Source organism: Epargyreus clarus, unplaced genomic scaffold, assembly GCF_041222505.1.
Source record: "Epargyreus clarus isolate Ecla_fem2 unplaced genomic scaffold, WU_Ecla_fem_2.2 ptg000007l, whole genome shotgun sequence".
NCBI classification, from domain to species: Eukaryota; Metazoa; Arthropoda; class Insecta; order Lepidoptera; family Hesperiidae; genus Epargyreus; species Epargyreus clarus.
In genome coordinates, this window is record NW_027332215.1 from 21,468,907 (window position 1) to 21,491,405 (window position 22,499).

Consider the following 22,499-nt stretch of genomic DNA (forward strand, 5'->3'; position numbering starts at 1 on the left):
GACGACAATAAAAGAACACTGGTTATATGAAAAACACCATAATCTATAAATTTAAAATTATAAGGCAACGATTGGAAACGGAATATCAAATGCAGTAATTAGGTATAAAAAGCCTCGTCAAGCTATAGTACCTAAATGTGATTTGCGATTAACTGCATTTTATATTGCTACGATATACCTTTTACATATAACGGATATTTCTGAATAGCGGGTTTAGATAATATTAATTATTATTATTATTAGTGATACTTATGCACGTCAGAGGTGTTTCATTGCGCTTTTCACATAAATATTAGACATTTTTGCTTACACTCTATTTTGAAGTTTTACGGTACCACAGGAATAGCTTAGTTTGTCAATTTCTTTAAGAAATACAATATAATACTCTTTATATTTGGTGCCGATAAAATAATGTTGATCGTGACTACAGATCTCCTGTGTGCGATACGATTTGGCAGTTTTTTTTTAATTCCATGCAATATGTGATCTTCCAACCTTTTGTAGAATGTAGTAGTGGATATTTTTCTCGCGCCCAATAGTTGTAAGCACTGACAATTCGCGTAAATGGCGGCACTCGCCAAATTTATGTTAGTGAACTTTACATTTGGCACTAGAGAGTGTGTCTGCGTTGTTACGTTAAAAATATGCGGCGTCACGAACGCGTCACAGCAAATCCCGGCGTCTAAACGTGCTGGCCCAAATCCAGACTAGACACGCAATATCATTTATCTATCGATAGTCAGGACAATAAGGAACCGCGAATTCACTGGCACTTTAAAAAATATTCATATGTGAAGTTACTTCAATACTGTAATCAAGTGATATAACAAGAAGGCAACCTTCGCGAAATTCTCATTACGGTATCACAAAGACCAAAAAGTGACGCATTAAGCTACGCAATAAAGTCCATGAAAACGGAGCCATGATTAGAAATGATACGTGCGGCTCGTAAAGTGCTTCATGTATGTAGATGGCTAAAGCGTAATTATAACACATACACGTTTAACACGTATGCATAAGTATGCGGCTTTGTATCGTACACTTTGCGACAGAAACGGGTAAAAAAATTCTTTTTTCAGGCTTAAGTATTGAAGCAAATTAAAATTAGTATTCATATCAAGATAGAATATTGTATTTTGAAAGATAATTGAGAATAAAATGGAAAGTAAAAATAAATTTAAAAGCATCACATCTAAAGTGGTATTTTTTCTATTGATTTTTAATTAAGAATTACACAAACGTATTAATTTAATGATACACACTAAAAATAATTTGTAAATTTAGTAAAAATAATATGGTAGCTCGAAAAAGATATTCCAGAAATATGATGTGAATCACAGCAAATCGTGAGAACAACAATAATTCAGAGTCTGAACAGATGAGTGCGGCCAGCAAAACTGATGTCATACTCGAGCGCGTGTAGAACAGTACGTTATAATACCACTTGTTTCATGACATCACAGCCACGTTTATTTTTAGGGTTTGCTCGAGCCTTAAAATAATTTACATCGACTCGTCACATCTAAAGACAGTATTCTGATCACTGCAAGCGCACGTGTTGCAAATACAAAAAAGACTATCGATATTCTATTTAAAACAAAAGCTATCGCAGCCGTCGCAGTTTAAATAATAACAGACGATGGCATTAAATTAAATAAACTCAATTGATAAAGGCATGATTGTCTTCTGCTTATTTATAATTCAATATTGACGATTTAACGATTTATCGCATTATATACATATTACGTTCTGATAGCATTCAAACGTTTGATTATTCTTGCTACCTTGATTTACGTATAATGTATTGGTAACTAAAATTACTCTTAACTGCAACACACCACTCAGCTCTATTCAAACCGGGTTATACTTTTATCGCGGAAATTACAACAAAGGTTAAACGCGCCGTAAACACGCAATCTGGGCTTGCCCGAGAAATAATTACTGAAAAAATGGCTACAGAACGTATTATTTTACACTTTCCGTTTAGCGAATTTTGAAGTAACTTATATAATTTGCAAATGAAATTTTACGCCATTCCATAGGTATTTTAACACTTTATGGAATCAATAAAAAAACTATTAACGTAGAAAGTATCATCAAACATAAATACATCTGTGCTATACTTTTATAACGTTTTTGAAGTACCTAAAAGAGCGATGTATATTTCGCGTGATGATATTGATTTTTCAATTCTGCTAACTACTAAGTGTTCCTCATAAAGAATGTAGAGTGCAAATATAATATTAATAACAGAGACAAGAAGAATTACCAAAAGCACGTTGTCTTTCGTGATGCCATGTTTGAATGACTTTACCCCTGCCTCGGCAATTCGAGTTTTGAGACCCAAAATAAAACTATTTACTGCTACTACCTTTGCCTACTACTATTGCCTTACGAATAGCAGGGTTTCGATGCACAAATGATCACAAATTTAAGAATCGCCCACATTTCATCATCAGGCGTTTCACAAATCTTTCTATTTTGAATCATTGTGGTAATAGTCATAATAATAATTGTTAATTTTTATATTACCAAATAAAATCGGCCAAGTGTAAATCCAACGGGTATTGATCATTTCTAGCAAAATTTTCTTACATTCTCTTCTCGTCTTCTTAAGTCTCTTATTCTTCGTGTCTTGTATTGAAATAGTAATCAATCGCGCCGTATTTTTTTTCTTATGATATAGTAAATGCTGCCATTATTTAAGTTAGCACACAAAACAAAAAGTAATTTTACGCCACCAGTACACGGCCCAATTAGGATATTCATGTTCGTTGTGATATTCCGGCATAGGTTGATTGAAATAAAAAATACTGAAATTTTTCTTTTGAATCTGGCAACGGCACTCTACTTTGCATGAATGGTTGGCATCTATATTTATCTAGTAGAGCTTTTTTCTCGTTGTCATCACAGCTAATTACGAGTTGCCAAATGAATTTCATCGCTAACGTCTTGTAGTGAAATAGTCACGTAGTAAATTAATTAAAAGTGGATCATTAACAATTCTTAGATCAGTTGACAGTAAGTCTAATGGGGAAAGGTGGAAGACCTCTAACGTACGGCAAATAAGTCTAAAACATTTCCAATTTGATCTTCACAGCTAGTAATGCTCTTATAAACCATTATAAAAGAAGCGCTAAAACAAATTGATAACCAACCTTGAAACCTAGTTTGCCTAACTTGAAACTTTTTAAATTTGGATTCCCCATAGACATACAATTGTTTGATTACTACTACTTTGTATACTAGTCAATGTAACATATCTGCTTTCAAATAAAAATGCGCTATCAAAAAGCGGTTTCTCCGTTGATAAACCAAATTATTTTATTTCAAATGATCAGGAAAAGATGCAAAATCACACTAACAACACATTATATCCTTGTTGGTCATATATTTTTTGTAGTAAACATGACGAGCAGGCAAACTCATAAAATGAACATTATAATAACAAGGGCATTAAAAACGTTTTTACAACCACACACTTTTACGTTTGTATATGAGTGATTACGCAGATGATAGTAAACGTTGAAAGATATCAGTTTAGATAATAAAAGCGTTTACCGCTGGCTATGATGTCTCTAGTACCTACTTTCTGGCATCTTTCCACCTTTACGTTTTTACAATGCCCTGTGCACGTATAAGAGGAGGATGGGTTCTCGTTACGAATTCTAAAAGAATAACCATCAAATTCTACCATCATTACATTTACCTTCTGGCATAAACGATTATAGATCCGTTGAAAAGTTGGATCGAATCATTTACAAACAGCAAGACCGCTTATAATAGCTTTCAGCATGTGATCGGATCCGTAAATAGCAGATGTCAACCAGTGTGTTTTGTGTTGAGTATAATCTATTTAATAATTTCAAGACAAAGCAAGCCAATGACATTCCCTTGGCAGATGTTCGGTATGTGATTACCACCTATACAAAATTATAGTAGTAATCAAAATGTAATTAATTACACTCATTTAAATAACTTGACGTTGCCTACAAAAACTTAAGGGCATTTGAATGGTGTATCAACAACACATTGAAACAACGTATGTAACAGTTGCAGTTTTCCTCAAGAGCAAACTGCAAATCCCGGAATTTACATAAAAAAATAAGTGGACGTATATTCCACACAAACGACACCAATTTCCTTTGTGGCTGTAAAGGTCCCAGTGTACTTAGAAATAGATCCCAGGAGAACATCTTAGAATAGCACTCAACCTGAATGCTATTAAGATAGTATAAGCGGAGAGTCAAGGTTAATCCTGCATGGAAGTACATAATACTTTGTTGATGGTGAAGTTAACATTGAAGATTTTCTTTGTTTATGTTTCATGGCTATAAGCTATGGGTAAATTAAAATCTTAAAACGGAAATTTATAGAAAAGAGGAGAAAATAGTAGAAGGATTCAACAAATACATACAATAAGTTAAAACAGTAACACATAAAAAACACATGGATTCGCAATTATATGGGAAAATCCATTGTCAATAAAAAACTGGGAAAACTTTAGAAAAATTATTTAGTCTGACTAACAAAGTTCGCCTTCTAGGAAGTGGTAATCTTCCACGAGAAACTTCAAATATTTTATGACTTTAAATAATTTAGAGATATATTTTACGAGCATATTGTTAAATGTTATAGGCAAAAAATATCTTCATCTCTATAATCATCATCAATCAATGAGTCATACTCAAATAATCTTTAATTAAGAGCATAGACAGAACATATAGATTTAAGGAAGTTTTCAATCAAATTATTTGAAATGAATCTTACCTGGGAAATTAATCTTAAATAAGAAAGAAAAGAAGGATATTAAAGAAGGAAAGACCAACATGACATTAATATTATAGTATATTGTTAACAATCTTGATAATTCCCATCCACGTGTCTAGAATCTAGACTCTAGATGATACATACCTAGTGCAAATTTCAGCACTGAATGATTTATGTGATCTTATTTACTTAAAGTGTGACGCGATTATTCAGGATCACCTACATAAGCAAATACCTCGATGCCATAGTCAATAAGATTACTTATGATCACTCTAATTCTCGTATCGAATTCTACAACCATAAAATGAAAAGAACATAACTTCACTATGGATTATTTGACTGTAAACAAGACAGACTACAAAGCAACTTTGGCTTTGTAGCATAACATTTCTATGATTGCCATAGGTTATGTATGATTGATTTTTCATTTCATATTAAGTTAATAGCATGGATTTCCGCAAAGTAACGCCTGATACAATTAACTATCTTTCATTTCATAAGCTACTTTTCTGTGACATCGATAAAATTATATTTTACGTAGCTCAATTTAAAAATGTTGTACGTAAAAAGCGATTTAACTTACAAGTTAAAAGTTTGTGAGTACGTCAATATAAACTGTGTCAACACGAGCCTGGCTCTTTCACTAAGGTCGTTTAAATCTACATCTAAACTCATTTTCACGACGACACGATTGCACTTTGGCCTTTCCGACCTCATTAACGATTCATAAAAAGAGCGAGCTGAGTTAATGCTATTCTTCTAACCGCAACTTTAAACGTAACACTTTCCAAGATACATAACGATTAACATCATCAATTTCACCAAACATTTTGTCTCCATTAAAAATAATCGTTATTAAGCCTTAATTTTAAATCTTAAGCCATGTCATAGTTATGATAGATGCGAGCAAATTGTTCTTTTTTAATTCAATATATTTGGCAGCAATATAGAATTAGGAATAAGACTTAATAAAATGATAGTGGATGGTAAGTGGAGATATATCAGATTGGCTGATTTCCGGACCATCCTTATTAATAATAAACTCTGCTCAGCAATAAAGATATCACAAAGCTGAGTAGATGGTAAAAAAATGTTTTGATGTCTATGGTTAGAAGTAAAAGGCGTAGGCCTAATCGTAGGTCCGCATTGCGCAATGTATATGTATAAGGAATAACTCTTAGTTATGCGCGTGAAGCGATTATATGTAGGTTAATAGACGAATGTGTACGCAGCACTGGAAAAACCAAAAATCTCGTTAACATTAATTAAGCCCCTGAAGATGTGGTGGTGATTTGAAGGTGGTAGAACCCTTTGTGGTTTGACTCCGGCGACACCACCACCACACCTATTTCTGCCTCATAACAGCAGCTAAGCGCTGCTGACTTCTGGTTTGAAGGGTGTCGTAAGGGAGCCATAATTCTCCGTGGCGTTCCAGCTTAGTCATCAGTCAGATAGCGGCGCATCAGCAGCCCTCCTCTGGTAGGAATATCTAATCTTACCTGGGGTCGATTACAGATGTCCATGGGCGGCAGTAGCCACCATCAGGTGGACTGCATGCTCGTCTGCTATTCCTGTATTATAAAAACGTGGATAGTATAATGTTAATGGCGATATGCTACATGCTGATAGTACAGGGTTGAATGAAACACGAGCTAGTAAGAACCTGACCTAAAATTAAGGCAACACAAATTCAATCTGATCGACTGACGGAACCGAATTGAGAGAAATATATCTTGAATAAGCAAAGGAAATTTATTCCAGGAGCTGTCACTTAATTTCAAAATGAAGGAAAAAGCTAAACTCGATTCTTACGAATCTAATGGACTGTCTTTTGATAATATAATATAATCAGCATTGGAAGTATTTCTATTTATAATAAAACTAGCTGACCCGGCAAACGTTGTGTTGCCATATAAATAAAAAAATGTTAAGGGTGAACAACCCTTATCACTAAGGGATATGAAAAATAGATAGTAGCCGATTCTTAGACCTACTGAATATGCATATAAAATTTGGTGAAAATAGGTAAAGCTGTTTCGGAGGAGTACGGTAACAAACATTGTGACACGAGAATTTTATATATAGGATAAAAGTTGAATAAACGAGTATCTACCACTAATATTTATACCTGTGAGAAGTTTATGAAATGGTTACCGTGGTATAAAAAAACAATTCAGCGTCCGAGTGACAGAAGTGTCGTGAAGCGTATTTGTCTAATAATGGGAACTCAAGGAGTGTTGTGATACCGGCTTCGCCGCTGTCGTGGAACCGCAATGGCTGCTGTAATGGTGGGCAACTTTTATCGATTTCTTCTGTAAGACTTGCGATCTATTCTTTCTAGTTTGCGGGCGGGCACCTTAGTAACCAGTGCTCGCAAAAAATTGCGTTCTCGTGAGTTTTCAAACAAAAAGCAACTATTCCGCGTTCGCTTGAGACGCGGAAGAAAAACATAACGTTTTTCTTCGATATTTTGTTTCCCAAAATTCCGTCGTTTATTTTACTCTTTTAATTTGGGCAATAAAACGTGTCAACTGCCTGGAAAATGTAAATGAAATCCAGTCCGGGTACTGACCGGAACTGCATTTATTAAGGCCTGCCGTATATTGCGCTTCAACGTATGAAGTTATTCAATAAAGTTTATTAGCGTCAGCGTAACGTATATTTTAACATGTTATTTTATAAGGTATAAGGCCTTACTATCGTATAAGTTTAATAATATGAATATAATAGAAATGCGCGCCGCGGTTGGGTGTAACAATAGAAACTGAATTTGAAATGGAATTTCCGAATCGAAAATGAAAAAAGCTATTCGGTTCACACAAAAGATTGTAAATCAGAATTCAAATTGTACTAGGTACGAAAAACGATTAAAATCCTGACACAGTCTCGCTGCGATAACCCGCTACAAGAATATTAATTTGTTTTTAATAGCAGTACTTCACAGACTATTTTCATAATTCTGACAATGTTTACAAGCATTGCGAGTAGTGTGTACAGGAACACGAGAACACCACATGGCCAATTTAAGAACATATGACGCAGTAAATGCTGTAAGTACCTACATTTGTATATAAGTTGACAAAATGATATAACTATAATTTACAGTAAGTGACAAGCATGTAACACATGATATATGATAGTTTTGAAAATAGGTACTTATTTCCCAGGAATGGAACAATTTGTCATCGAGTGTGGTACTCAATCATGACAACCAGTATCGTGACCAATTTCCTTTCATTAAAAATTATTGTCATGATGTTACGTCTCACAAAGAAATAGCAATCTTCGTACCTATTTCTTTAATTATCCTATTATATTATTTTATTCCATACTTCATTATTTTAAAATTCCTGCTTTTTAATTTTGTATTAGGGATTCAATTTTGGATACTGGAGTTGCCAAAATGTAAAGATGAATTACGATATCTGTTTATCGCATCATATCGCATTTATGTTTGTCGTATTTCCATGGCACTATGGCATAGTATGTGTTGTGGTAGGTAATGTGGATCGATTATGGTGTAGTCTTTGTAATAATGATTTACTAATTTAATAATATTAATACGTATGGATGTAAATAATGATAATGACACTTCTTTTTTATCATTTGTAATAGGACTTATAAATTATGTCATTTGTATACCCAAAAGGGTTAAATATAGCGCACTTTATATAACCATATAAACACCTGTAAGACCTATATTTACAAATAAAGATACTATTGGTATTATTATGGTATCTCGAGCCTCTCGACAACCCCGTTATTGGATTCCCTACACGTTCCCGAATATACCGACCCAATTGCACTGCTCTGTTTTATTAATTGCTAGCAATTAATACACCTACACTACACCAGTTCCAATCGAGTGCTTGAATTGTTTACAAACTACAGCATATTAAAATAAAATAGGGAGACGTATATATTATAATGTTAAAATTTGGCGATGTACACGAAATCATATTCAGTAATACTTGTTCTATTTACTAATATGTCTTCATCATCATCATGACCATCATCATCTAACCTAACCTAAGCTCGTTTGATTCGCACACCTCTTTGTTGTCACCATATAAAAATGCTACTGTAGTTTTGACAGTTTTTAAATTATAGGGGTTTAAGTGAATTTTAAAAAATGAGAAAATTGATCAGCGTGCGGTCATAAAATATGTATATAAAAAAATTATTACGCAGAAAGAGGTCCATAAAGACACAACAACATTAGGGGAATCTGCTCCGTCGTATACGACTGTAAAAAATGTGCTGCAGAATTCAGACGTGAACGGGAGAGCATTGAAAATGACCCTCGCTCTACCACTGAAGAAAACATCGGAAAATCGTGCGTGACCTTATAATGGGATTCCGCAGATTGACTATCAGGGAGATCACAGACAATATAGGTGTCCGCTAGATGGGTCCCCAGATGGGTCCACAAAAACGCATTCGCCTTACAATTTCACGCGACTGTTTGGTGATGTTTGAGGCTGATCCGCATGATTTTATTGATAGATTTGTAACATGGGTTCATCATTACACTCCAGAGTAGCAACGAGAGGCCAAACAATGGAAAAATATTAGTGAACTGATTACAAAAAAAAGCCAAGACAATTTTGTCGGCTGGTAAGGTGATAGCATCTGTTTTTTTGGGACTGGACAGGGTGTGATCATGGTGAACTATCTTGCGAGAGGTGAAACAATAAACTTTGCATACTACTGTACTCTTTTGCGTCGATTACGGGAAGAAATTAAAGAGAAACGTCCAGGATAACTCAGCTAGGAAGTTTTGTTTCATCAGGATAATATGCACGCGTACACGTCTTTTGAATCGATGGTTCAAATTCATGATTGTGGTTTTGAATTGCGGCCTCATCCGGCTTATTCTCCCGATATGGCACCTTTGGACTTCCACCAGTTTCCACATTTAAAAAAACGTCTTGGTGGACAAAAATGTTCATCAAATAAAGAGGTCGAAGCATCAATAAACCACTATTTTGAAGGACTGGAAGTTTTTTTTCAAAACCGCCATAGAAGCATTGGAAAACAAATGGAAGAAGAAATGCATAGACCTTGATGGAGATTATCTCGATAAATAAAAATATTTTTTAGGATTTTTTTTTGTTTTTCTGGGCTAGGCCGCGATTTTTCAATCCATCCTGGTAGATTATACTTATTTCATTAAAAACGTAACATGTAAAAAAATCCAAGTCACACTACTCAGTTCTCCTACCATAAAAGTTGTGAGATCCATGTATTACCAAGTCGCTGAATTTATTCAGGCCCTAATTAGGATACCTTCTGTTTTAAGTTATTACATAATTAGTAACTTAGCAACATTTTTGGAGACCAAATCAATATTAAAAATCTTTATAAACTTAAACTTATAACTTAAAAAATCTTACTCAAACAGAAAGAAACGGAAATGTACAGAACCATCTACGTAATCTGGAAGTTACGGCTGCTAGTGACTATACTCTTTGGAAATCAACCTAGAGACTCAAAAGACCTACTGCTTCCAATCCGCCGATACGCAGAAAGGACGGATCCTAGGCGAAAACCGACATAGAGAAAGGTGAAGCCTTTGCCTCTCATCTAGCTGATGTAGTAGTAATAGTGACGAAATCATTGACTTTCTTGATCAACCTTACCAACTTGACCTGCCAATTGAAAAGATTAAGAAGTGTAAGGTGATAGAAACAATTAAAAACCTAAAACAGAATAAAGTCCTGGGATAAGATCTAATTACTGCAAAAATACTGCGCGAACTACCCGAAATAGCAATACTCTTTCTGACGCTCCTATTCAACTGCATAATGGCCAGAGGCATCTTCCCTCCGCAATGGAAAGTAGCTAAAATTAAAATTATTCTTAAACCTGGTAAAGCACCTGAAGATACATTTTCCTACAGACCGATCAGCTTACTGCCCATACTGTCAAAAGTAATGGAAATACTTTTCCTAAAGCGACTGAAAACCGTAAAAATAGAAAATAAAATCATACCCGACCACCAATTTGGCTTCAGAAAAAAACATGGCACTATTGAGCAGGTACATAGACTAGTAGAAGAAATACGCAAGGCTTTGGAAAAAAACAAGAAATATCGCTGTGCAGCATTTCTCGACATATCACAGGCCTTTAATAAAGTTTGGCACAGGGGTACAAAATAAAAAAAACACATCCAAATAAACTATTACATTGCACTAAAATCATATCTTTTTTTTCAATCAGATTTTTTTTCGTCAAGCAGGATGAAGAAATATCCAAACTGCACAGAGCCAATGCTGGAATACCACAAGGAAGTGCTTGGCCCGATCCTATACCTAGTCTTCACTGCAGACTTACCAATAACTGATGGCGTAGTAATAGGCACTTTTGCCGACAACACCGCGGCCTTAACTGTCCAGGATGAACCAGCACAAGCAAGTAGCATGCTACAGCGCTCTCTAAACAGCATCACAGAATGGCTAACTACCTGGCGGATAAAAGCAAACGAAACTAAGTCAGTTCAGGTAACCTTTACAACCCGACGCGAAACGTGTCTCCCCGGAGAAGCTCAACGGACCACAGATAACTTGGACTTTATCTCGATAGTCGCCTCACCTGGAGGAAACACATCTTCACCAAGCGAAAAGCACTGGGGATCCAATTAAAAAAATGAATTGGATGCTCGGAAAAAAATCTCAGCTGTCAATGAAAAACAAACTCTTAATATACAAGTGTATCCTTAAGCCAATCTGGACTTACGAAGTGCAACTCTGGGGCACAGCCGCCAACTCCAACCTAAAATACTCCAGAGGTTCCAGTCTAAAATGCTAAGGATCATTAAAAACTCTCTATTGTTTATAACAAACCAACAATTATACCACGACCTTCAAATCAGAATAGTCCAAGATATCAAGCACTCAATGAGATCCTACAGGAATAAAATAGACAACCATCCAAATATACTGACTAAGCACTTGAGTAATAACACTTCAACATTCAAAAGGCTAAAAAGAAAGTCCCCTAGACATTTATAGGGATTGATAAACACAAGGGGCGTATGTCGCTGGACTGACTGCCCCCCAAGACATACATATATATCCATACTCCTGTGCTGAATGTTCACAAGAAACATTACATAAACAACATTAATAAAAAAAACTTTATGTTTTAAATAAATAGATTGACTTGGCAATAATACTAAACAATAATTTATAATTAATTAAAATAATAAACAAAATGGTAAATCTGAATTATATTAGAGTTTGAAAATAAGTTATTCATTTTCTATATTTATATAATTCATTTTCTTCTTATTATTACTTTACTTATGGCGATTAATAGTGGCGATATTTTTCAATTTACAGAAATAGAGAGTGAATTGGACATGAGTTGACAACAAAGTAATTCTCTTTGATTTAGATTGAATGATTAGACTAGATTGTGAGTAATAATAGTATAATTGCACCTTTGTTTTCGCTGTGGAAGTGAAGCTTTTTCATGCCACATTAAATTCAAACGTAATTTCCCTCGTAAACAATGGTGAGCAAAAACTAAACATAGTTGCTTCAGTAATTGATTCAATTGCATGCATAGCCCACTATTACCTTATTAGATGAAAAGATATCATGTGACGTTAAATCAACTGTATGCACTTACAAATAAATTGCTGGTCGTTATGTAATTTGATTTTTGTTCATTACTAAGTTCAAGTAAGGTTAAATATGATAAAAATAGATAAGAGACTAAACTACTGCCATTTGCTTTATTTGTCCATACAATAAAATGAATATAACAAAGTTAACTGACGAAAAGTTACAGATTATTCCTATTGAAAACTTTCATCGTTGGTACAGACGAAACTATTAATGTTGTTGTGGCAATTAATTAAATAATGCATATTTTCAACTTAAAAATGTGATAGGTCCAGGAATGTTTTTATGATATTGTTTTGCAGTTTATTTAACACTTACAATGCCTTTACACATGACGAAGAGAGGCAAAAAATTAAGGAGGTTTACATAATATGTAAGAGTACTCATCATCACAGATAGCCGGACTATTGCTTACTTTTTTTTTTCAGAACTGTTAAGTGAAATCTGTAAGACTTTAGATACGAAGACCAAGGGAAAGATAAACTCTAATTTGTCACTAAGTTCAATCCGAACAGACATGATTTACCCAGCATACATAACAATATCAGTAACACAAAGCTTAATGCTATGCACCACAACATATTGTGACCTATTTATCAAGTTCATCATACAAATTGGAGGCTAATACTGGCATAGACTGACCATGCCAGTATTAGCCTCCAAATACAATACGAGACCAATTACAATATAAGAGACCTTACATACCCAAAATTAAATGGACTGATCAATAAATTTACTAGATTCATCCAGAACAAACTTAAAACAAATAAGAAAATATAGTAGGAAATGAGCAAATTTCGGAAGAGTAAAATAATAATCTAATAACTATACAGTATTTTCTAAATGCTATAGTTGTCTTATAAAGAAGAGAAGGTAAAATGTGAGATAATACAAGCAAGTGACTATCTGAAGAACTGTAGAACAAAATTATAAAGTAATAAGAAATTTTATTTAATAAGAAATAAATCCTATACTTATCAAGGGATAACTGTAGAAGTAAGTTTGAATAGTACACACTGGTTGAAAGTCACACTTAGCAATAGGGTATTATGTTCTAATGGAAGTATAAAGTAGTTAGCACACAGACAGGAGTGTAGTATGCTACTAAAAAAAATCATTAGTAACAAATAGTGCTGGAAAACCCAATTCTGCAGTAAAAATGTGCATTATAAATTCTTCTTTTAAATGTTAAAAAAAATTAAAATATTGTAGGTGTCTCATCAACAATATATTGAGAGAAGGGCTTTTCTTTAAGAACAACAATTATAAAACAGTGCAAAAAAGTAAATATTTAAAATCTAAAATAAAGTTTAATGTACTCACCTGATTACTGCATTTTGGTGATCTTCGTATGAACATTTTGGAGACTTGCAATTGTTTCTATCATCTTAGAGTTCATAATTACTCACAATACATACACAATCAAAATGTACTGATAGTTTACAATGTTACTTCACAAACTATTCGAAAATACCTATATACACAATATTCAGTATCCATAGCAATGGTTCATAACTTCCAAATTAATATATAATAAGGATAATACAAAGTTACCAAAACATTACTGCGAACTACGAACATAATTATTTGTTAGAGATACACAAGTATATGTCTTGACAAAACTGTAATAACTTCATGAATAAATGTCAGCATAATATTATTATGTGATTTTAAAATCGAGGCGATTATAAACATATAAAACAATGGGTCATTACTAAAAACAAATGAGAAAATGGCAAGGAAATCAAATGAGATTTCTTATTTTGTTTCAAATGAAAAATAATTACCTACATTGTATAAATTCACATTTCACTTTTATACTTGTCTATGTAGCTATAAAAGATGTATTGTGTTTTATCCTAAGTACATGTCTTTTTAAATAAAATTCAGAATTGACAAGTATAACAAATTATCTTCCACTGCATATTGTAGAAACCTACGCCATATTTGCTAAGTAGTTACCAGTGTTGCCAGATAAAGTAATATCACGTTACCCATAACTATGGCAAAAAAACGGCAATACGTGAAGTAAGTTACATAATAATAATATGAATAATATAATGTTTCATATAAACATATAATATTCAAATTGAACTGTAAGTAATATTATTAATTCATAAAAAAAAACACATTAAATATTTATTGTCATTGAATTTTATAATTAGTATTATTCATGACCGCATAGGCCATGTTAGTCGTGTCGTGTCGTGACAATTATGGCACTTATGGCACTATTATTATAACAACTGTCACCCACAGTCCGCACCACGCTAAAGCTCACGGACTATAAAAGTATTTATTTGGCTTTTTATTTTAATATGTTAGCACAAACCACAAAGAGGTCGCCATCCGATGAAGGCGTAGGAGTCCCCGAGGACTAAAGCCAGAAAGGGGGTATTTAGTGGGTGAGGCATCCCTTAATGAGGATGAGTATCACACTAGCACGCAACCGTCGCGGCGTTGGTGTTAGTACATGAGGATTGACCCTCTCTCTCTTCCAGGATAGTCATTTTACTTGTGTGGTCGCAAAAAGAGAAAATTTTCAAAACGACTTCATTTTTTTTAAACTTAAGTCAACCCAACTTAATACCTTGATATCAAATAAAAAGTAAAGGATGGTTGTAGAAATTCCCCTATATTTTTATTACTATTATAAAAAAAAACCAAAACGTCATCTGTCATACTTGTGACCACATGCAAAGCAAAAACAAACGAACGTCATTTTCATGGCTTCTATATAGGTTACTATACTCTCTGGTCATGGTTTTGATACTTGGTTTCTGTTGATAAAATTATTCATGGACGATAGATAGATTTTTGAAAGCAGAAAGGACAAATCTGCTGATTAAAACAGAAATATTATTTGCAAAGAATCCAGACTTTTGTTATGTTGAGTTAAGTAACGTCAAACCATATATTTATGTTTACTCGTTGTGTGAAGTAATAAGATAGTTAATCAGGCTGACGACAATGTTTTCATTAATTCAAGAAAATGAATTATTTTAAAATTATAATTTTCTAATGATCTAAGTGAAAAAAAAACAATATTTTTTTTTTATAAAATTAGGTTTGGAAAAATAATTTACTTTTAAAGTATCAACTAAGTTATTGACAAGGATGTCAATTTATTAACCTGTCAATTTTCACTATCTATTTCTAATGTCAGTAATCGAATAATCGAGTATGGCTAAACGAAATACGACAGGATTATCGTGTCAATATTATTGGTATAATATTTTTTTATACTTACATACTGCTAAATATGTTTTAATTGAACTATTCAGATATGATTCGTTTGTAAATCCTTTAAACATGGAAAGGTTCACCATTTTAAAATTATAAATAACTTATGTTTTAAAGCCATATTTTAGGCAGTTCCGCTCATTTCCCACAGTATTTATATTACTCTTATAATTTGTACGAAATTTATCCAGAATCTTAAAATATATGCAATACATTATAAAAATAATCTAAATATTAATATTTTCTTTCTTCTTATCTAATAACAGTTATCGATGTTTAGATTGCTTGTTCCGACTCGATTCTAAACTATTCCGTTAGTGTTTTGTAAGGCATCTCTATTGTATTGATTTAGTTTTATTACAGTACCAACATTAGTATTAGTTCAGACCTTCAGACTTCAGAGTTCAGTTTAGTTTAGTCCGTTCACAATGTAAAGAATTTTGGAGACATAAATTTGAGTTTTCTCGATTTTCATATTCTTTATTATTTAGTGAAATTTGAGCTTGTGTACGCGGAAGTGACATTTTTTATCTATCATGGGTAAGTTTTACGATAATTTTATATTGAACAGCAAATACGCTTTAGTTGTGCTTAGACTTATGATTTTTTTATTTTTGTTTTAGAAGCTCATGCAAGCTCAGATCAGTCTGAAATGACTTTAAAAGAATTTCTTGAAATGGCTGAACTAAACCAGTATTATGGATTGATGAAGTAAGGAGAAAATATTTATTTTTAGCTGTGTGCATTGCGCTTGCGTGACGGCTTTGTTTACAAACTGTTGCGGGCGATCGATACAGCCAGCGCAGGGGCCAGAATCCTTACGAGCCCAATGAGTTTGCGACTTCTCATTTTTCTATTTTCCCAACCTTATCTCTTGTTACACTGCCTACTTTTATGTTTTTGCCATAGCATGAAAAATGATTTTTCTGCATACCTTTATCTGGTACTCTATTTTTATTTTCAACAGAGTATTTATTCTTATTTAATGGTTTTGATGTTGTTAATGTTGTAATATTTTTTTATACTTTCTCTGTTATATAGGTATGGTGGTGGCCTGTTATTAATTTGTAATGGGAGTCTGTAGGATGTTTATAATATTTGAAATCTCGTACAATGTTATTGAACTTTACAAAGGTTTTGTCACAGGTCTGGTTTTCCACCAGAGATGTGCGAGTTGGCAAAGCAGTGTCCAAGTTTCAATATAAGCTATGAGGCGATGCTAAGCGAGTTTTTTTTTTATAATATAAGGGTAGCAGGCGAGCATGCAGTCCACCTGATGGTAAGGAAATCCCCCATGGACATCTGTAATCAACCCCAGATAGGATTAGATATTCCTACCTGAGATCGGCCACAGATGCGCTGCTACCCCTGAGGACTGAGCTGGAACGCCTCAGAAAAGTCTGTCTCCCTTACCACAGCCTTCAAACCGGAACACAGCAGCGCCTAACACTACTGTTATTAGGTAGAAATAGGTGTGTCGGTGTTGCCGCCCGAGTCAAGCCACAAAGGGTTCTACCACCTTCAAAACATGTGCTATATAAATTTTTTAGCAAGTCGTCATGATCTTATATTATGCATTTATAAGTCTTATCCTTTGCTCACATCTCTCCATGTAAAAAACATAGCTAAGCTACCTCGCACAATCAGAAAGATACCCTAATGCGGCTTGCGTTGCGATTTGCGAAGATTAGCATAAATTAATGGGATGCTCTTCTGGATAGTACATATGAAACAGGAATTTTGAATAATGGTATTTCACTAAGACACAATAACATGTATTGTATGCATAACACAACTGATATTATCAAGTTATTTATGTAGATGTCGGGTCAACAGTTGGGCCTAACAAAATGTTTATATGAGAGAGGCAATGCTTGTGGTTCTGGAAAAACAATGTTTTTGGTTTAATTCGAATCTAATTTAATTTGATTCGTTTAATTTTGAAGAGTGAATATACAGGCTTAGTGGATTCGATGGGCATTAATACCGGTTCATTATAAAGGTGGTAGAAGCCTGTGTGGTTGGATTCCGGTGGCACCATCTACACACCTTTTTTTAACAGCAGTACTAAGTGCACTGCTATGTTCTGGTTTGAAGGATGTGTTATGGGAGATATACTTATATGAAGCATTCCAGCTTATTCTTCAGGGGTAGTGGCACATCTGTTGCCAACTTTAGGCAGTAATCTAATTGGCGGCAGTAGCCACTTACTCAGGTGGAGTACATGCTCGTGCACTATTCTTATAATATCTATATAATTACAATAACACATTCCAACCTATACCTTAGGTAACACAACTCACAACATACTTATGGCCGACCTCGGGTAAGATGGATTCCAATTCTATATGAAGTTGATAAGTTGTCTTACAGTGCATGTTCTTCGATAGGCAGACACTACAGTTTTATACTCTTTGCATTACATTTGTTTTTGTGGTTCAACTCTGGCGGCACTACCACTACACCTATTTCTACCTCATAACAGCAGTGTCAAGCACAAACCAGACCAGAACACAGCAGTGTCAAGAACTGCTGTGTTCTGGTTTGAAGGGTGAGGTAAGGGAAACATCACCTCAGGTAGGAATATCTAATCCTATCTGGGGTTTGTTACGGATGTCCATGGACGGCAGTAGCCACTTACCGTCAGGTGGATTGCATGCTCGTCTTTTTGCATTACCTAATCAAGACTGATCTGTAAATTGTCGAACACTGATCTTGCTATTAAATTTTATATAGAAAGTAATGAGATGCCTCATCAGTTCCTGCCTTAAATATGTACTTGTAACATAAATCATACTACTCGTATATACTATACTAGCAAATAATGCAAATATTTTACTTAGATTTGACAAGTAGTTAGGTGTTTACATTTTTATATAGGATTTTGGGTCTGCAAATAGGTATATGACTAAATGTATTACATACAAAGCTCATTGTATAAAATGCTATGAGGCTGTAAGTCATTATTAGTAGAATCATTATTCCAAATAACAATTATACTACATATGTAAATGACGTGTGAAATATCACTTAATACTTGCATTACATGATAATAGCCACCATCTATGGCTTTTTTCTTTGATTACCCCTAAATATACTCGTGTGTGTGTATATTAGATATAAAAGGCTACATTACATTTAAAGGTACGTGCAGAGAAAGATGTCTTTACCATTATGCCATATTTTAAAAAGAAGGTAATCAATTTCTTAACAAGTAACATTTGGGCTTAGTCTTCAATCTGCCATGTAGTTATTTCATGGGAAGAACTGAGTATGAGCTTATTACATATACTGAAAAAAAGGTGATAAATAATATATAGATATAGTCACTTATTACATTGAGTACTTGTCGTTAAACTGGACATGCAATTATCAAGAGTATTGGAGTATTACAAAATTGTTTATTAACATGTCTTGTATTAACTGTGTCCATTCAACTACTTTTTGTGTATAATGTATATTAATAATAAATTAATAATAAAGTGTTATTATACTCACCTATGCAATGACTGGAGTGATCGGTTTTTTTGCTTAAATATTCCTAAACGATTCCTAAACGAAACTTGTTACTTAATTGGTCCCAAGAGTTCTATAGTGATTTGATCAGTTATTGTTATGGCTAATATCGAGGTTAATATGATTCAGAATGCAAACATGATATAAATTATTAATAAAAAACCATTTATTTTATGGAAAAACTGAAAAACATAAACAAGTTGACAAAATAATTCACCAAGCACGAGTCAAACTCGCACATGGAGCCCTCCGTACCAACCAATGACACGTAAACAACGTATAATAAAACTAAAATAACTGTTCTTATTTGTATTTATTATAATAGCAGTTATAGTAGAGCAAGGTGCGATACTCTTAACTCTTCAGCGCTAAGGGTAAAAACTGGTAGGAAAGCTACCATCCATCTCCTGCTCCATCATTAGATCAGTTCCAAGATACCAAATTATAGCATTGTCATTCAAATTACATACACATAATATGAAGTCTCACTTCGACATGATAGTAAAAAGTAGGTAAAAATCGTCTTGAAAAATTGTATTACTTTGTATGCTAGTTTAGTTAGTTGGTTTTTTACAACTGAAGAAGAATATTTTAAAGTGTCTAACTAGTCAATGATGTAATTTTGTACTGTTTGACACGTTTTGTGTCTGTATCAAGCGTAATTTAAATAAAAACTCGGATCATTATGTTTTAGTTGGTTCCCTTTTATGCAAAAACAGCCTTAACTTTTATCTTCAACTCTATATTAAGGGTGGCACCTCTCTGAAATATCTATTAAATAGACATTTTTTTGAGTAATGTACACTTATAGTTCAGTACATTTTTTTTTCACCGCGAATGTTGAGAGGTCAAAGTTGAGGGAAAAATAGTAAAAAAATTAAAATCTAAAAATAGCCCTATTCTTTTCATGGTTCCCTTACATCTTTTAACCAATTTACATTTCAATACGGTAGACCAACTATCTGATAGTATTTAACAGAAAAAATAAACACTATATCACTAAATTTGTACACGCAGTTAACGAAAGGAGATGAAGAGGGCTGAATTTAAAAAAAAAAAAACCATCGATAGTGCGAAAACGGTGACACTTTTACTAAGGTATTTTTTTTTTCTCTGAGAGGTCAGAACCTAACCTATGTTCTCCCCAAGTGTGTCGTGGTACTTACGGGTCATCCTGTAGGTATATACCTAGATAGATACAAAGATTTAATGAAGAGATTTTGATAAAATATTATATAGAAATAGATCGTTTTAAACTATTTTTATTAATTGGCAAAGGGAAAGGGCAAAAGATTAAGTGGATTTAATTGCTTTGAACTATGAAGCATTGTAACTCAATTGAGAGTGAATTAGCAATATTGATTTCAACTAAGGTCATCTGTTTAAAATAGTAAAATAGAAAAAAAACATTGTACTACTTGAAACCTATAAATGAACATCCATTTAAAAGTAGAAAAAATAGAGAATTCAATACTAGGTACATACAGTCTGAAATATACTCCTACAGAGAGCTCAGGTACTAAAAATAGGATGCCATATTAGAATACCTCCCACACCGTCGTGGCAATTGAAAGAGTATTGATTTTGTCTGAAGCGCGATAAAAAACTCCCGTTAGTATAAGTAGGAATGTTAAAAAAAAAAAATATTTATCGATATCTTTAATTCGATAAATCGATTTATTTGGCCGGTATATTTTGATCCGATATATCAATGTATCGATACAAACATCCAATAGTATAGGTATAGTTCGCGCCAAACTGCTAGTCCTCTCTGAAGTTGTTGCGAGCAGGAGTAGTCATACAACTTGCTATGGCGACGCGATTCATTTCTATTTTCAGAGCGGACTAGCAGTTTTAGGCGGACTATAACTAAAGACTTTAGCATCCAAAGCTGTATAAGGTAAGAAGGAACGAACAAAAAACATTATTGTCTGTATTTTGTTTGCGTTGCGTATGAGTTTGAACGTTGCAGTTTTTAACCAAGCCAATAACCAACTTCAATCTCTTGAATTGTTTACTTTATTATACTAAAAATTCGCATTTCACTGCGACATAAGTCATGTCAAGCAGCAGTCCAGTGCGAAGATATACATTTTGTGATTTTGCCTACTAAAAAGGAATACTTTGTAAATTTAAATATTTAATGTATAATTTGTATAAAGAACCTATTGATATTATAAAGTTAGGTTGAACTTAATACACCATTATTTTAAAACCGCCAAATATTTGGAAATTTTCGATATGTCCATATTTTTTCCTCGATATATCGACGTTGATATTGATATTTTAAATTATATCGATATTCTTTTTCACTTCTAACATCCCTAGTTATAAGCCGGTATGTTAGTGAGATATTTAATATAAAAATACTTTCTCACAACAACAAAGAAATCAGTCTTAGTTCGTTCGATTGCGAAGTTACACTCTTCGTCACAGCTCCACCCGGCTTTTCCACTAAGTTCCGTTGTGTTCCAGGTGGAGTCCACAACAAGCAAGGGTATCCCGACCCGAGGTGTCCCTCTCCTAAGCCACAACGAAAACCCAAGTCTCACCCGAGCAAGGCGCGTCAGACCGGCCGCAGGTAGAAATTCCGTCGCTATTGAGTGTGGTTATAGATGTGAATATTTTGCGGCACTACAGTAAAATAGAAAGCTTAGTGTGCCGGGCACGTCTCCAACCTGAATCAAATATGTTTTATTTGGCTGCATTTCCTTTACTAAGCCTTATGTAAGATCAGTATCATTTGATTCAATTTGGAAGAAAACCTTTCCATTTTTGCATGAACTTTCAAATAAGATTAAGCAAAATGGAGGCAATGAAGTGCGGCGGTAGTTGTGTGTGAATGTGGCTTATAAACGGCTTCCAACATGTTATCAAAAGTCATAGTCATGTCTTATTACTAAGGCAGCATCTTCAAAATCATATGGTCTTGTGGTCCCATATAGCATACGTTTTTCAGACTTTTTATATTATATTAAGCGTTCTTTCCTTCCATTAAGCTATGGAGTGTTGTATTTAAATGTGTAAGCTTTAATGTAAATCATTAGATGTGGCATGGTCATTTCATTAGCCAATTTAATTTCATTCGTTGTATATGTTCATTGGCGTATTATAGGATGGCCGCATAGAAGGTTCATCCTAACATTTTCTTTGTGTGTCTTGGCCATTATATAGAGCTGCATCATTGTGACAACCATTACTGCGGTTTTCAAAAAGGACTCGTTAGTTATAGAAGGTATATCTAGTTAGATATAGGTGCCAGTGCATACCTAAATTTTTGAACAAACGATTTTTTACTATTTACGATTATAATGTCATTTATTGTTATTGTTATTTATT

The 22,499-nt window shown here is 33.8% G+C and overlaps 3 protein-coding genes across 16 annotated transcripts in view; 1 reads left to right on the forward strand and 2 right to left on the reverse strand.

Moving 5' to 3' along the window:
• Positions 1–14,333, reverse strand: part of Nca (neurocalcin homolog) — a 120,469-nt gene extending 106,136 nt beyond the window's left edge. Inside the window, exon 1 of one of the 2 annotated variants that reach the window (XM_073075081.1) lies at positions 14,193–14,333. The gene's annotated coding sequence lies outside the window, so the exon portion shown is untranslated. Of the gene's footprint in view, positions 1–14,188 lie in introns of both variants that reach the window. The other variant, XM_073075082.1, reaches the window with a different exon arrangement.
• LOC140743655 (neuronal calcium sensor 2) overlaps positions 1–14,333 on the reverse strand; it is a 105,766-nt gene extending 91,433 nt beyond the window's left edge. The window contains exons 1-2 of one of the 3 annotated variants that reach the window (XM_073075084.1): positions 14,193–14,333; positions 13,725–13,972 (exon numbers count right to left, since the gene is read on the reverse strand). The gene's annotated coding sequence lies outside the window, so the exon portion shown is untranslated. The remainder of the gene's footprint in view (positions 1–13,724; positions 13,973–14,192) is intronic. The other 2 variants (XM_073075085.1, XM_073075087.1) reach the window with 2 other exon arrangements.
• Positions 14,334–15,969: 1,636 nt separating this feature from the next.
• The window catches only part of Ack-like (activated Cdc42 kinase-like), a 35,844-nt gene continuing 29,314 nt past the window's right edge, over positions 15,970–22,499 (forward strand). For 5 of the 11 annotated variants that reach the window (XM_073075088.1, XM_073075089.1, XM_073075090.1 and 2 more), the window contains exons 1-2: positions 15,972–16,184; positions 21,636–21,741. In XM_073075088.1, coding sequence (XP_072931189.1) covers positions 16,181–16,184; positions 21,636–21,741 — 110 coding nt within the window. In that variant the 5' untranslated portion in view covers positions 15,972–16,180. Of the gene's footprint in view, positions 16,185–16,267; positions 16,356–21,635; positions 21,742–22,499 lie in introns of all 11 variants that reach the window. The other 6 variants (XM_073075091.1, XM_073075094.1, XM_073075096.1 and 3 more) reach the window with 5 other exon arrangements.